The sequence below is a fragment of the Podarcis pityusensis genome (assembly GCF_964106645.2).
Source record: "Podarcis pityusensis genome assembly, chromosome: 2".
Classification (NCBI taxonomy): Eukaryota; Metazoa; Chordata; class Lepidosauria; order Squamata; family Lacertidae; genus Podarcis; species Podarcis pityusensis.
Window position 1 is genome coordinate 30413296 of NC_138029.1, and position 12146 is coordinate 30425441.

Sequence of the window (12146 nt, forward strand, 5' to 3'; positions counted from 1 at the left end):
CATTGCTCACACCCTCTTACATACTCCCGTACATCTTCCCTCACCTTAGGCCACCAAAATTCCCTGGTGACCAACCACATGGTTTTGTGTTGTCCAAAATGCCCCGCCGTGGGGCTGTCGTGCAACTGCTTGAGTACCCTCCCCCTTAAGTCTCCTTCAGGGATATACAGTGCCCCTTTGTAATACAAAGCTCCATTTCTTTCCTCGAAACCCCCTGGTTCCTCTCCCTCACCCCTAAGACCTCTGAGCTTATTCTGGGCGTATTCATCATTCTCTGTTTCCTCTACCAGTTCTCTTTGTCCCACCAATGCCGCCCCACACACCCAGCGGTCCTCTGGAATGACATGTCTCTCTTCGGGTGCTCCCTCCCCCTCCAAATATTCAGGTTTGCGTGAGAGAGCGTCCGCCCTAATGTTCTCTGGGCCTGGCACGTAACAAATCTCAAAGTTAAATTTGGAGAACTCCTGGGCCCATCTCACTTGCCGTTGGTTGAGCACTCGTGCCGTCCTCCAATACTCTAGGTTCTTGTGGTCAGTGCACACTTGCACCTTATGTTGTGCGCCAATTAGCAGGTGCCTCCATCTCCGGAACGCCTCATGAATGGCTAGTAGTTCTCGGTCATACACCGTGTAGTTTCTCTCGGATTTGTTCAGCTTTCGCGAAAAAAAGGCACACGGTCTCCACTCTGACTCCTCCTTCCCTGGCTGCAGAAGCACCGCCCCAATAGCTCTGTCTGATGCGTCAGTTTCCACTCTCATCGGTTTTTGTAAATCCACATGCAGGAGTTGTTGTTCCGAGGTGAAGGCCCTTTTTAGTTCCTCAAATGCTCGCTCCGCCTCCTCAGTCCAAACGAACTTCTTCTTACTGCTGAGACAGTCCGTAATGGGCGCCGTCAGGTGGGCAAAGTTTCGGATGAACTTACGATAGAAGTTCCCAAATCCTAGGAACCTCTGCACATCCTTCCTTGTTTTGGGTGTTTTCCATTCCAGCACCGCCTGGACCTTGCCGGGATCCATGGCCAATCCCTTGTCTGACAGGCGATACCCCAGGAATTCCACCTCCTTGGTATGAAACTGACACTTCTCCAGTTTCACCCACAGCTGGTTGGCTTGCAGCCTGCTCAACACTTCTCTGACGTCTCTCACATGCTGCTCCTCATTCTCAGAATACACCAACACGTCGTCTAAGAAGGCCACACAATTCTTGTAAAGCAAAGGCCCCAGGACGTGGTTCATAAACGATTGAAAGCACGCGGAGCCTCCTTGTAGGCCGAAGGGCATAACTAAATATTCAAATGCCCCCAAAGGGGTGAACATGGTGGTTTTCCATTCATCCCCCTTCCTTATTCGTATCAGGTTGTACGCCCCCCTTAGGTCCAGTTTAGTAAAAATCTTTCCCTTCCTGACCCTTGTCAAAATGTCGTCAATCCTGGGCATAGGGAAAGCCACTGGTTCTGACACTGCATTTAAGGCCCTGAAGTCACACACAAGCCTCGGCTTGTTCGTGTTTTTTTTATCCACAAAAAACACTGGGCTGCCCCCCACCGCCCTGGACTCTCTGATGAACCCTCTCTTCAGGTTCTTGTCAATGAACTCTCTTAACTCCTGCATCTCTCTGTCTGACATGGCGTACAGCTTGCCTACAGGGAGCTGTGCCCCAGGGAGTAAATTGATTTGACAGTCAAAGGGTCTATGCGGGGGTAATTGGTCAGCTTCCCTTTCGCTGAAGACGTCGCGGAGATCTGCGTATTGTCGTGGTACCTTCACGTTCTCCGTTACTTCAGTCCCTGCTAGGGTGGCTTGGGCCCCTGCCAAACCCTTTCCCTCTTTGCAGTGTTCTAAGCAATGTGCTGAACCAAAAGAAACCACTCTCTGATGCCAGCCCACCAGCGGATCATGTAACGCTAGCCAGCTCATCCCCAATATAATGGGAGCTCCTCCCAAGGTGGCCACATTAAACGCTATCAGTTCGGTGTGCCTTGCCACCTTCATTATCATTGGGACGGTCTGCAAGCTGACTTCTCCTCCCAACAGCTCCCTGCCATCGATCGTGGTCACCTGCAGGGGGTTGCTTAAAGGGATCGTCTGTATCTGGTGTTCAGCTGCAAACTCTTTGCTCATGAAATTGCAGGAGCTGCCTGAGTCCAACAGCGCCTTTATCTTTAGAGGGTGTCCGTTTGGCAGCTCTAGCGCCACTTCTATCACTAGGGCGGGTTTAGGAGGTTCTGGCGTGGGCACTTTCACTGCTCTTTGGCCTGGCTGCTGTGCCCCGACGGTGGCAGCCAGGCGTTGGCTTTTACTTGCTTCGGTATTTCTTCCTCTCTTCCCTCCACAGCTCCTACCATCCCTTGCCATTCCTTCCTCTGGGGGCAGACTCTGGCAAAGTGACCTGGCTGTTGGCAGAGATAGCATTTCCGGGCGCCTTTTCCCTCCTTCTTTCCCCCCTCACTGGGCTTTGAAACTGCGCGCGCGCGCGCTGTTCCGATTTCCATCGGCTCTGCCGGCGGGAAAGTTGGCTCTGGAATGTCTGGAATGCGGAACTCCTTCCAACGTTCCCCCTTCCCTTCCCGCCTCTCCAATGCTCTCGCCTCCTGGCGCGCTCCTATGGTCAGCGCTGATTTGGTCAGCTGGTCCATAGACTCCGCCCTGGGCGCCCGGGAAAGTTCGTCTTTCACAGCCGAAGAAAGCCCTTCTTCAAAGAGCATTTGAATGGGTTCCGCCGATAGATCCCACCCCAATTTATGGATCAACATGGTGAACTCAGTCCAGTACTCACGGACAGATCGGCTCCCCTGTTTGCAAGCCATTAACTGTCTGCGGACCACTCCCTGTTCAATATCGCTGGAAAACATCAGATCCATGGCGCGAAAGAACTTCATCGTGTCCTTTAGGACGTCACTATTCGCTGCCATCAGGGGTCTAACCCAGTCTCTCGCCCCCTTTTCAAGATGCCCAATCACGAAAGCCACTCGTGATTCCTCGTCAGGGAATTCATCAAACTGCAGATTGAGGGCATATTGCATCTCTGTCCGAAAGCCATGATAGTCTTTGGGCTCCCCCCCAAACTTCTGCACCAATCCTGGTACCTTTCTGACGAGCTGGGTGTCTTTCCCCTTTTTGTCTGCATCCTGAGCCCTCCTCTCCTCAAGCCTCGCCGTCTGCAGCGCTAGCTGGACCTCCAACACCCGGTACCTTTCTTCCAGGCTTGGACCCGCTCCAGCTCCTGCTTCTCCGGTTCCGGCTGGGTTGCTCATGATGCCTTCTCCTGCACAAGCTGCTCACGAAGACTGTCGGAATGCTGTGATGGGACGATGAGCTGCTTGTGTGTAAAATCCTAGTCCCTCAGAGTTTGGTCAAGTTTGCAAACCTCTGTCTGTAACGGAGCCCCTTAAACATGGCTCCGTCAGTCGCTGGCAGATTCCGACAGTGGTTGCTTTCGGAATCGCTTCCAACATAAAAGCTCCTTAACGGAAACACGTCTTCTGGACTCTCTGCGTGACAGTTTCCGGCGAGGAGTGGGTGTCCCTACAGGAGGTCCTGAAACCTCCCCACTGTTTTCGCTGGAAGTGTCTCTGAGCCATCCCTCCAGCTCCCTTTCCCTCAGCCCAGCTCCTCTCCCCCTACTGGTTCCCTCTTCAGCTGCTGAGTCTCTCCCAACCTGTGTGAGCCCTTTCACTTCCCTTCCTTCCGATGGCAGTTCCCTGACACTTGGGTTAAGAACTTAATTCATTCTGGAGGTCCATTCTTAACCTGAAAGTGGTCTTAACCTGAAGCACCACTTTAGCTAATGGGGCCTCCTGCTGCCGACGCGCCACTGGTGCACGATTTCTGTTCTCATCCTGAAGCAAAGTTCTAAACCCGAGGTACAATTTCTGGGTTAGCGGAGTCTGTAACCTGAAGCGTCTGTAACCTGAGGTACCACTGTATTGAATTACAGCAGTGGTTTGAGGATGGTGACAGCTCAGAGACATGTGAACAGACGAGTTGGGAGGTGTTGGGAGAAGAGAAGAGAAGAGAAGAGAAGAGAAGAGAAGAGAAGAGAAGAGAAGAGGGAGACTGAGACAGAGCAGACAGCTGACACGTTATCATTGGAGAGTATTTCTGACCCCCCTTCTCCCAGAACCTGGCGATCGTTGATATACAAGAGCAAAAGACTCAGAGACAATTAGCCTCTGTCGGCCACCATAAGAGGAAGTGCTGTTACTAGCAAGGGAAGGGGAAGGAGCTCAGCTGGAGCAACGCCATTAACGGGAGACAGACTGCATTCCTTGTCTCTTGCTGTGATGATTGAATACACTCACTAGTAAGAACTATTCTTTGTTTTCTCTGTTTCTCGCTGCCACTGGGGGAGGGAAAGAATTCCCCAAAGCTTGACACCAGGTTTAGTTAGTAGAACAGTGCAATGATGGCTCTACGCTGTGGACAATAGCAGAATACTTCAGAACCTCACTGCCAGACTAGGTCAAATGATCCTTCCTGCACAAAGCACATCAAAAGTCAATGAGAGGATAAGGCATTCCTCAGGCAAATGGTCCTAGCAATGCATATGATGGTGTGCATGCCCACAACTCCATACACACTACTAACTTATAACCTGCTGAAGAATTCTGGGTACTGAAGTCAGGTGAGGCATTGATAATTCTCTGCTGGAAATCCCAAGCTCCTTTCCTAGAACTACTTCTCCGGGAAGAAGGAAAGGACAGGTTTAACTGGATTCAAAAGCAGAAGGGACAAAGGTGAACTGCAGCAAAAAGTTGTAGCGTAGAGTGCTCCTGTTGGGGGTTCCAGCCAAGCCATTTCCCATGCTTCTCCCCTCTGTCCTCTGGATACACAGCGCAGTGTGGCCTCTGAGCATGCCCAATCTGTATTGGGCTGTTGCTGCTTTTTGGGAGGCAGACTTCTAAAGTTTTTTCACCCCAGCCCTTCCTGAAACTCCCCATGACTTACTGTGGGCGTTATGTCCCGATTCCATAAGGTAACCCTGGTCCAATTGACATTCAGGATGAGCGAGGTCTGGTGCTCACCCAGCCCAGAGATGAAGCGCGATGGCAGGGAAGTGGAGATCTGCAGGAACTGGTCTGCGTAGAAGAGGGGAGCCACGGTGGTATTGATTCTATTTGGGGGAGAAAGTGGACAATCCCACTAAGCAGACTGCAATGAATTTGCCTTTTCTAGATCTCTGTTCCACTAACCACTCCCAAAGCCTACACCCACACACACAACTTCCAGTGGATTTGTTGACCACATGGCCAGGGCACATGAGCACTGTGTAGCTCAGTTGGCTATAGGAGGCTATTGGTTGTCTGAATTCACTGTGAGAACAAGGAGAAAGAAGCCCCTGAACCAGACATTAGGAACACAAGGATCTGCCTTATACAAGTCCACCTAACTCAGTGTTTTCTGCCTGACTGGCAGAGGCTCTCCTCCATTTCAGGCAGAGATGTCTCCAAGCCCTACCTGGAGATGCTGGGGATTTCACCAGGGACCTCCTGTCTGGAACACAGATGCTTTACCACCGAGTCCAGCCAAAAAGTGTTAGAATTCCTGCTCCGTGGTTGCAGTCATGGGATTGCTGTCTTTCACATGACGGTGTATGTTTTGACTCCACAGAGACAGGATGTTTGTGTTACTGTGTTCCGTGAAGTGGGACTATTGTCCTTTGTTCTTTTTCTCTTTGCTGTCTGATGCTAGAGAGAGAGGGAGCCAAGTTGCAGTGCTCCGTGTGTGTTTATATGTAAATAAAATAGATTAGCCAAAATGCTGAGTTACTGAGGTCTATTACGCAAGCTGCGAAGACTCTGCGATCCCTAAGTGTGCCTAAGTGTCGCTGTGATGTTCGGGCTGAAGAAAGCTTTTGAAGCTCCCGAACGATCGACTAGGAGGGAGAGAACATACCAGTTGGGCATGTGTCTCTGCCAGGGTCCTACTCGAGTGTAGGTCAAGCTCCTGGCAATTCCACTTTAGCATTTCTCTGGTTCCCGCTGCCCTAGCACACCTGTGAATAATGTCACTACATACCCTGAATCCAGAAAAGGACCTTTCAAGCTCTGTCTCACCAGAAAAGCAGAAGGTCAAAAAGAGGAAGTGCTTTAGCCCAGAGTTACAAATACTACAAAGAGCTCTAACCGCTGGAGGCTGCTTCTCATAACAGTATTTGCTTAAGGTGCACACTTAAAAGAGGCTACATTTTCAGATATCAAGTTATGTGCAAATGACTCCAATTCATGTCTGGAAAAACACACATCAGTCAGGCACACACATCAGAGAGTTGGTAATGTCTGAAGTGCTACCTTAGGTAGATTCTTGGGTATAAACCCTGGATTGCTCATATGTAGTATGGCAAATGGCCCTGGGGGCAGCCTGTCAGTGGAAGCCTTCTGCTTGTGCATCAGGGTGAGCCCCCTCCGCCCGTGTGACCCCTGAAATTGGGGGTCGAGTATGATCTTAATACTATTACGTATATAGTGCATTAACTGATTTACCCCATGAAAGAATATGTACATTATCCTACATATTAAACATAATACATATATGTTTAATTAGGCAGTCATAATTTACCCCATGAATATCCTTGAATATACTAGTACCTATAATTTTACACAATACATAACTGTTTATTGTGCATAATATTCTATACCATACGACTATTAAATATGTATTATTAACCTATATATATATATGATTTAAGAATGTTATATCACCTCGTGCATTATTATTTTTTAAATATTTTTTATCAATAATTTATGTACAACATAGTCCACAACAACTCATGCATACAAACAACACCACTGACAATTTAATTATCAAAATTAAACTCCTATCCCCTTACATAAAGAAAACAAACATAAAAATAAAAGACTTCCTTTATCCTGTAAATGGCCTCCTTATTTACTTCTTGTATACTGTTTCTTTTATATGTGACTATTACAATTTTTCCTAGTTATGACTTAAAAAACCGCAAAGTCTCCAGTAGAAATTAATCAAAACAAGTCCAGGTATATATTTTGGGGCACTGTTTGGTTAAAGTATGCTCTGCATTTTCCCCATTCTTTTTGAAATTCTTGTCTGGGTTGTAAACACTCATGGCTATCCACTAATCACTACCCTCCATAATCTTACATTCAGCCATTACCTGAAATATTTCTCGTCAGCATGGAAGTGCATTTTATACCTGGTTATTTATTAATCTGGCATATCATGTGAGAATCATCAACCCCTGTATATAAGGCCCCCCTCCCTAGTAATCACACCCATAACTTGAGGTTGCATCACTTTTCCCAAGGCCTCTGGTTGTAAGGTCAGGACCATCCTACTCTCCATCACCACTTTCTCACCTTTTCCAAGGCCTCTGGTTAACGGGTTAGTTCCGCTCGTGCCCTTGCTCATAGCATAACTGGTTTTCCTGTCGGCTGGTATTTTTTATTTCTCTTTCCCTTCAGATCACACTATGTGGTGGGGAGAGGAGGGATCGTTCTGTCTGGCAAGCTGGAATGCTTGTACAGATGGAATGACTGAAAGAGCATGATGATTAATTTTATCCCTGGAATATATTACCTATAACATGGGTTTCAGACTGGGCAACTGCCTTCACCCCCCACATGCTTTCATTCCTCTGTTATTTTCATACAGCTTTTCAGGCTCTGTTTGATGGATGCTCTTGGTGGCAAGCAGACAGAAGGAGAACATTTGGGTAAAGAAAATCAGGAGTAACTTACAGAACCTGCCCACTGGATTTTCGGACAACAACAAGGCCAAAGGGATCATCAGAGAACTGTACAGAGTACAGTGTTGAGGATGCCCAGTTGCTCGTTTTTGGGGTCTTTAAAGGGACTTCATAGCGCTTGTTAACTGGATCCTTAAGCTGTGTTGGAGAAGACAATAGAAACAGGATTACAGGGTTGACTTAAGCCATAGTGAGCCTATGAAGAGGTTCCTGCATCACAAATAGAGATGCTGCAAATCAGAGAAATCTAGCCAGGCTGTCAGGAACTTAGCATCTATAGTGAAATTACTTGAGAGAAGTAGGGGGTGGGAAAAGATCATTCATGAATTTGGGGGTGGGCATGTCCTGGTCAAGGGAACCAAGTGTTTTTCATGAAACAACTCATCCCTCCACCCCTAATTCAATTAGCAAAATATTTGACTTTATATACAGTACAGTGGTACCTCGGATTACATACGCTTCAGGTTACAGACTCCGCTAACCCAGAAATAGTGCTTCAGGTTAAGAACTTTGCTTCAGGATGAGAACAGAAATTGTGCTCTGGCGGCGCGGCGGCAGCAGCAGGAGGCCCCATTAGCTAAAGTGGTCTTCAGGTTAAGAACAGTTTCAGGTTAAGTACGGACCTCCGGAACGAATTAAGTACTTAACCTGAGGTACCACTGCATGTACTAAACTACGAAGTAACCTTTTAGCTAGCTAACCCAGGCATCTCACTACTAATACAATGCTTAAAGATCAACACTAAAGGCAGCTATAAACTGTGCATCGAACTAGAGTACAGGTACCACTTATTACATCCCTTAGCCACTGATTTGATCCAAGTAGCAAAACACCCCAATTTTCACCTGATTTTGATCATTGTATATTCTCCTGGAGCACTATATGCCCACTTGGTTTTTGATGTTGTTTTGAAGTATTACACTGAGATTTTTGTGCTGTTTGGGTGTGTGTGTTTTTAATTACATCTTATTGCATGTATAATATGCAATTTGCAAGTTGCTCTGCGAAGATCTTATTTTCTTGATGAGCAGTATACAAATGAAATGAAATAGGCACAGTCCCTACTCACCGTGAAGTGAAGCCTACCCTCCGTCTCAAAGATCACATCCAGCTGCAAGGTCATTACGTCGTCTGGCATGAAAGTGGGCACACCGCGGGTCAAGCGGGCAGTGTAGCCACTTTCAGTGGTGGTCAGGTTTGCTAACTTGTAACTAGGGTAGCTAGGAGGGAAGAAGCACCACGGCTGCAAAATAGCAGGGCCCTTGGGCAAAACAGGGACATAACAACAGCCCCGGGCCTGGCATTCTTCTTGAGAGAGCAGCTTCTCTGGAGCACAGTCAAAGCGGCTGTCTGGAGGAACGTTGCACTGTGGCTGCGCGATGAACCCTCTGGGGAATTCCGGTCGTTCTATGGGTTTCCGTTTCACGTCCCTGCATTTATTATGATCTCTGCAGGCACTCGCTGCTTCTGGAGCAGCTCCAGGGCTCAAGTTATCATGGACCCCAGAAACACCAAGTATAACAGTTGCAGCTGTGATGCCAGAAGCCCACAGAATCATGCAGAGACCCTTCCACTTAGGCTTCTCCGTCAGTGGCATAGCGGACTTTCAGGAGACAGGCAGGTGTGCCCTCCTCAGCCGGCATAGGATTGGTTAAGGCATCCACCTGCGGGAGAACATGCAAGACAAGGAACTTAAGACTTTCTGCAGGCTGCATTGCCCAAGAGTCCTATTGTGTAGTCAAAAGTTCCCAGTCTGCTTCTTGGCATTCATTAGTTTTATCTGACTTAAGTACCCAGCAAGTCAGTTCTATACAATAGCCAGAGTGCATTCCTGCCTACCCCCCCACCCCGGTCTGCCTAATGCTGCTTCCAAACTTAATGGGCCCCCTGACACCCCTTTGAGGGTTCACTAGACTACTCACATTGATGGATTTGGGTTAAAATGGAGCATTCATTCATGGGTGTAACATAGCTGTCAACTTTTCCCTTTTCTTGCTAGGAATCCTACTCGGAATAAAGGAATTTCCCTTTAAAAAATTTGACAGCTATGGGGTGTAGCGGGGGGGGGGGCAGGGGCCAGCAGCCTCCCCTCAATCAATAAAAATCCATAGAAACCTGAGGTCCTGCCCCACCCCACCCCAAAAATCCTGGCTACACCCATGCATTCATTCTAGTTTGGTGGACTCCATTCTGCCTGTGATTAAGTCCTATGCTCCCTTCTTTTTTTCTCTGGAGAAAATGGGGTACAATTCTATATGGGAACTATCACAGTCCCAAATACTACCTGTTTTCTGGCAAGATTCCGTGCCTAAGAGCTCTGCAGCAGGCAGAAAAACAGAAGGTGTGGCTTTTAATAGCATATACAGTACTGCTATTATACAGTGAAAGGAGGCGCGTTTTCCCAGTTTTTTTTGGAGGGGGCAGTTAAAGGCACGGGAATCCTGCAAATAACATGAAAAATGGTGACATTGTGTAATTAATAAAATACCGACTTCGGAATTTTCCTCATGACTCAACACTGCTAACTTTGCTTTTTGTGTAATAAAAATTACAGGAACCCTTGAAAACCTCACAGTGCTTGATCTCCGAATAAGATTCTTCAGCTTACTCTACCAGGCTTGCAGAACGGGGTGGGGGACACTCAAATATATCCTGACCATTTCCCCCTGCAAAACTTCACTCACCGCCGGCTCAGAAACGCCGTCAGCCAGCCACATACAGTACTCGAGTCCAAGAATATTCCGGGTGGGTGGGGGAAAATCACAACAGTCACGTGAGCAGTTGATCATGTGACTTCCCCCTAGTTTGTCTTTCGGGTTTTCTTGAAGCGAGCAAGCTCCGTAGACTAAAGTGGGGAAAGAGTCTGTTGTTGTTACTTGAGGCATCATATAGCGTCATGGGGAAAGATTCCCCTGGATTCAAAATACTTTTCTCAGGGAAAATATGGATTCGGATTTGTACCCGAATTCATCAAACTGTGCAGAACTTCAACCTCGAACACGCACACACAGCCACCACGCTGGGGAACAAAAATAAGCAAGAAAAATTTGATAGGAAATGATCGAGGCCGCTCCTGAACTTTGGTATCTTCTAGACCTAGAGAGATTCATTTAGTCGGAAGGTGCGTGTCCTGAAGAGGGAACATGTTATGCCCTTTTGGAGTAGTTATAATAATGCGGACGCTTGGATACTCATTCCTATTAGCAAGTGATGAGCTTCTTCCTCATTGACGAGCTGTGACAAATTACCTTTTTTGCGGGGGGGGGAGGGAGCACCAATCCTGTAATTAAACCCTGTACAAGCATTGAGAATGTTCGCAAGTTTTTAGTCTGCCTCCTCGCGTGCGTGCACTTGCCACTTGTTGCTGCCGGTTTGGGAAGTGATGTTCAAAAGGGAGGATTGGTCTTACCCAGGCTTCCTCAACTTTGGCCCTCCAGATGTTTTTGGCCTACAGCTCCCATGATCCCTAGCTAGCAGGACCAGTGGTCAAGGATGCTGGGAATTGTAGTCTCAAAACATCTGGAGGGTCGAGGTTGAGGAAGCCTGGACTTACCTGAAGCGTAGATTTGGTGGATAAGGAAGGGTACATCACTTTGCCACCTTTCTGCAGCTCTCCTGAAGCCCTGGGAGATGCGCTGGGAGAGAGGCTTTGCAGGTGCTGCCAATCAACAGTGCCTGCAAAGCGCCTTTGGGCCAAGCCCTGCCCTTGCCTGTCCCACATCTGGCATTCTACTGTATATGTCATATAACAACTGGTGCAGAGCTGGTAGGCACGCTTGGTGGAATGGGCCTGATGATAGTCAAATTTGGGCAGCAGGCTGGAGGTTCACACTGGACAGTATACAGGTGTGCTTGCAGAACTAGCATATTTTTTTCTACAACGAAAAGCTGTTTCAGCCACACATTTTGTACCCCAAATGGATGACAAGGTAGAAAATACACAGTGTGTGTGTTTGTGAAGGGTGTTCACATACAGTATAAAACTCTGAACCAACACTTTAGCAAAAAAGAAAAGAAAATACCCCCAGCTGAGTGCCTATAGCAGGGGTCAGCAAACTTTTTCAGCAGGGGGCCGGTCCACTGTCCCTCAGACCTTGTGGGGGGCTGGACTATATTTTGAAGGGGGGGGAATGAACGAATTCCTATGCCCCACAAATAACCCAACACATTCTTTTGTTGTTTAGTCGTTTAGTGATGTCCGACTCTTTGTGACCCCATGGACCAGAGCCCGCCAGGCACTCCTGTCTTCCACTGCCTCCCCCATTTTGGTCAAACTCATGCTGGTAGCTTTGAGAACACTGTCCAACCATCTCGTCCTCTGTCGTTCCCTTCTCCTTGTGCCCTCCATCTTTCCCAACATCAGGGTCTTTTCCAGGGAGTCTTCTCTTCTCACGAGGTGGCCAAAGTATTGGAGGCTCAGCTTC

The 12146-nt window shown here is 47.9% G+C and overlaps 1 protein-coding gene across 1 annotated transcript in view; it reads right to left on the reverse strand.

The window, feature by feature from the left end:
- Window positions 1–10517, reverse strand: part of GAA (alpha glucosidase) — a 29465-nt gene extending 18948 nt beyond the window's left edge. The window contains exons 1-4 of the mRNA XM_080993681.1: window positions 10407–10517; window positions 8792–9386; window positions 7715–7860; window positions 4947–5112 (exon numbers count right to left, since the gene is read on the reverse strand). Coding sequence (XP_080849807.1) covers window positions 4947–5112; window positions 7715–7860; window positions 8792–9319 — 840 coding nt within the window. The 5' untranslated portion in view covers window positions 9320–9386; window positions 10407–10517. The remainder of the gene's footprint in view (window positions 1–4946; window positions 5113–7714; window positions 7861–8791; window positions 9387–10406) is intronic.
- Window positions 10518–12146: the final 1629 nt, after the last annotated feature.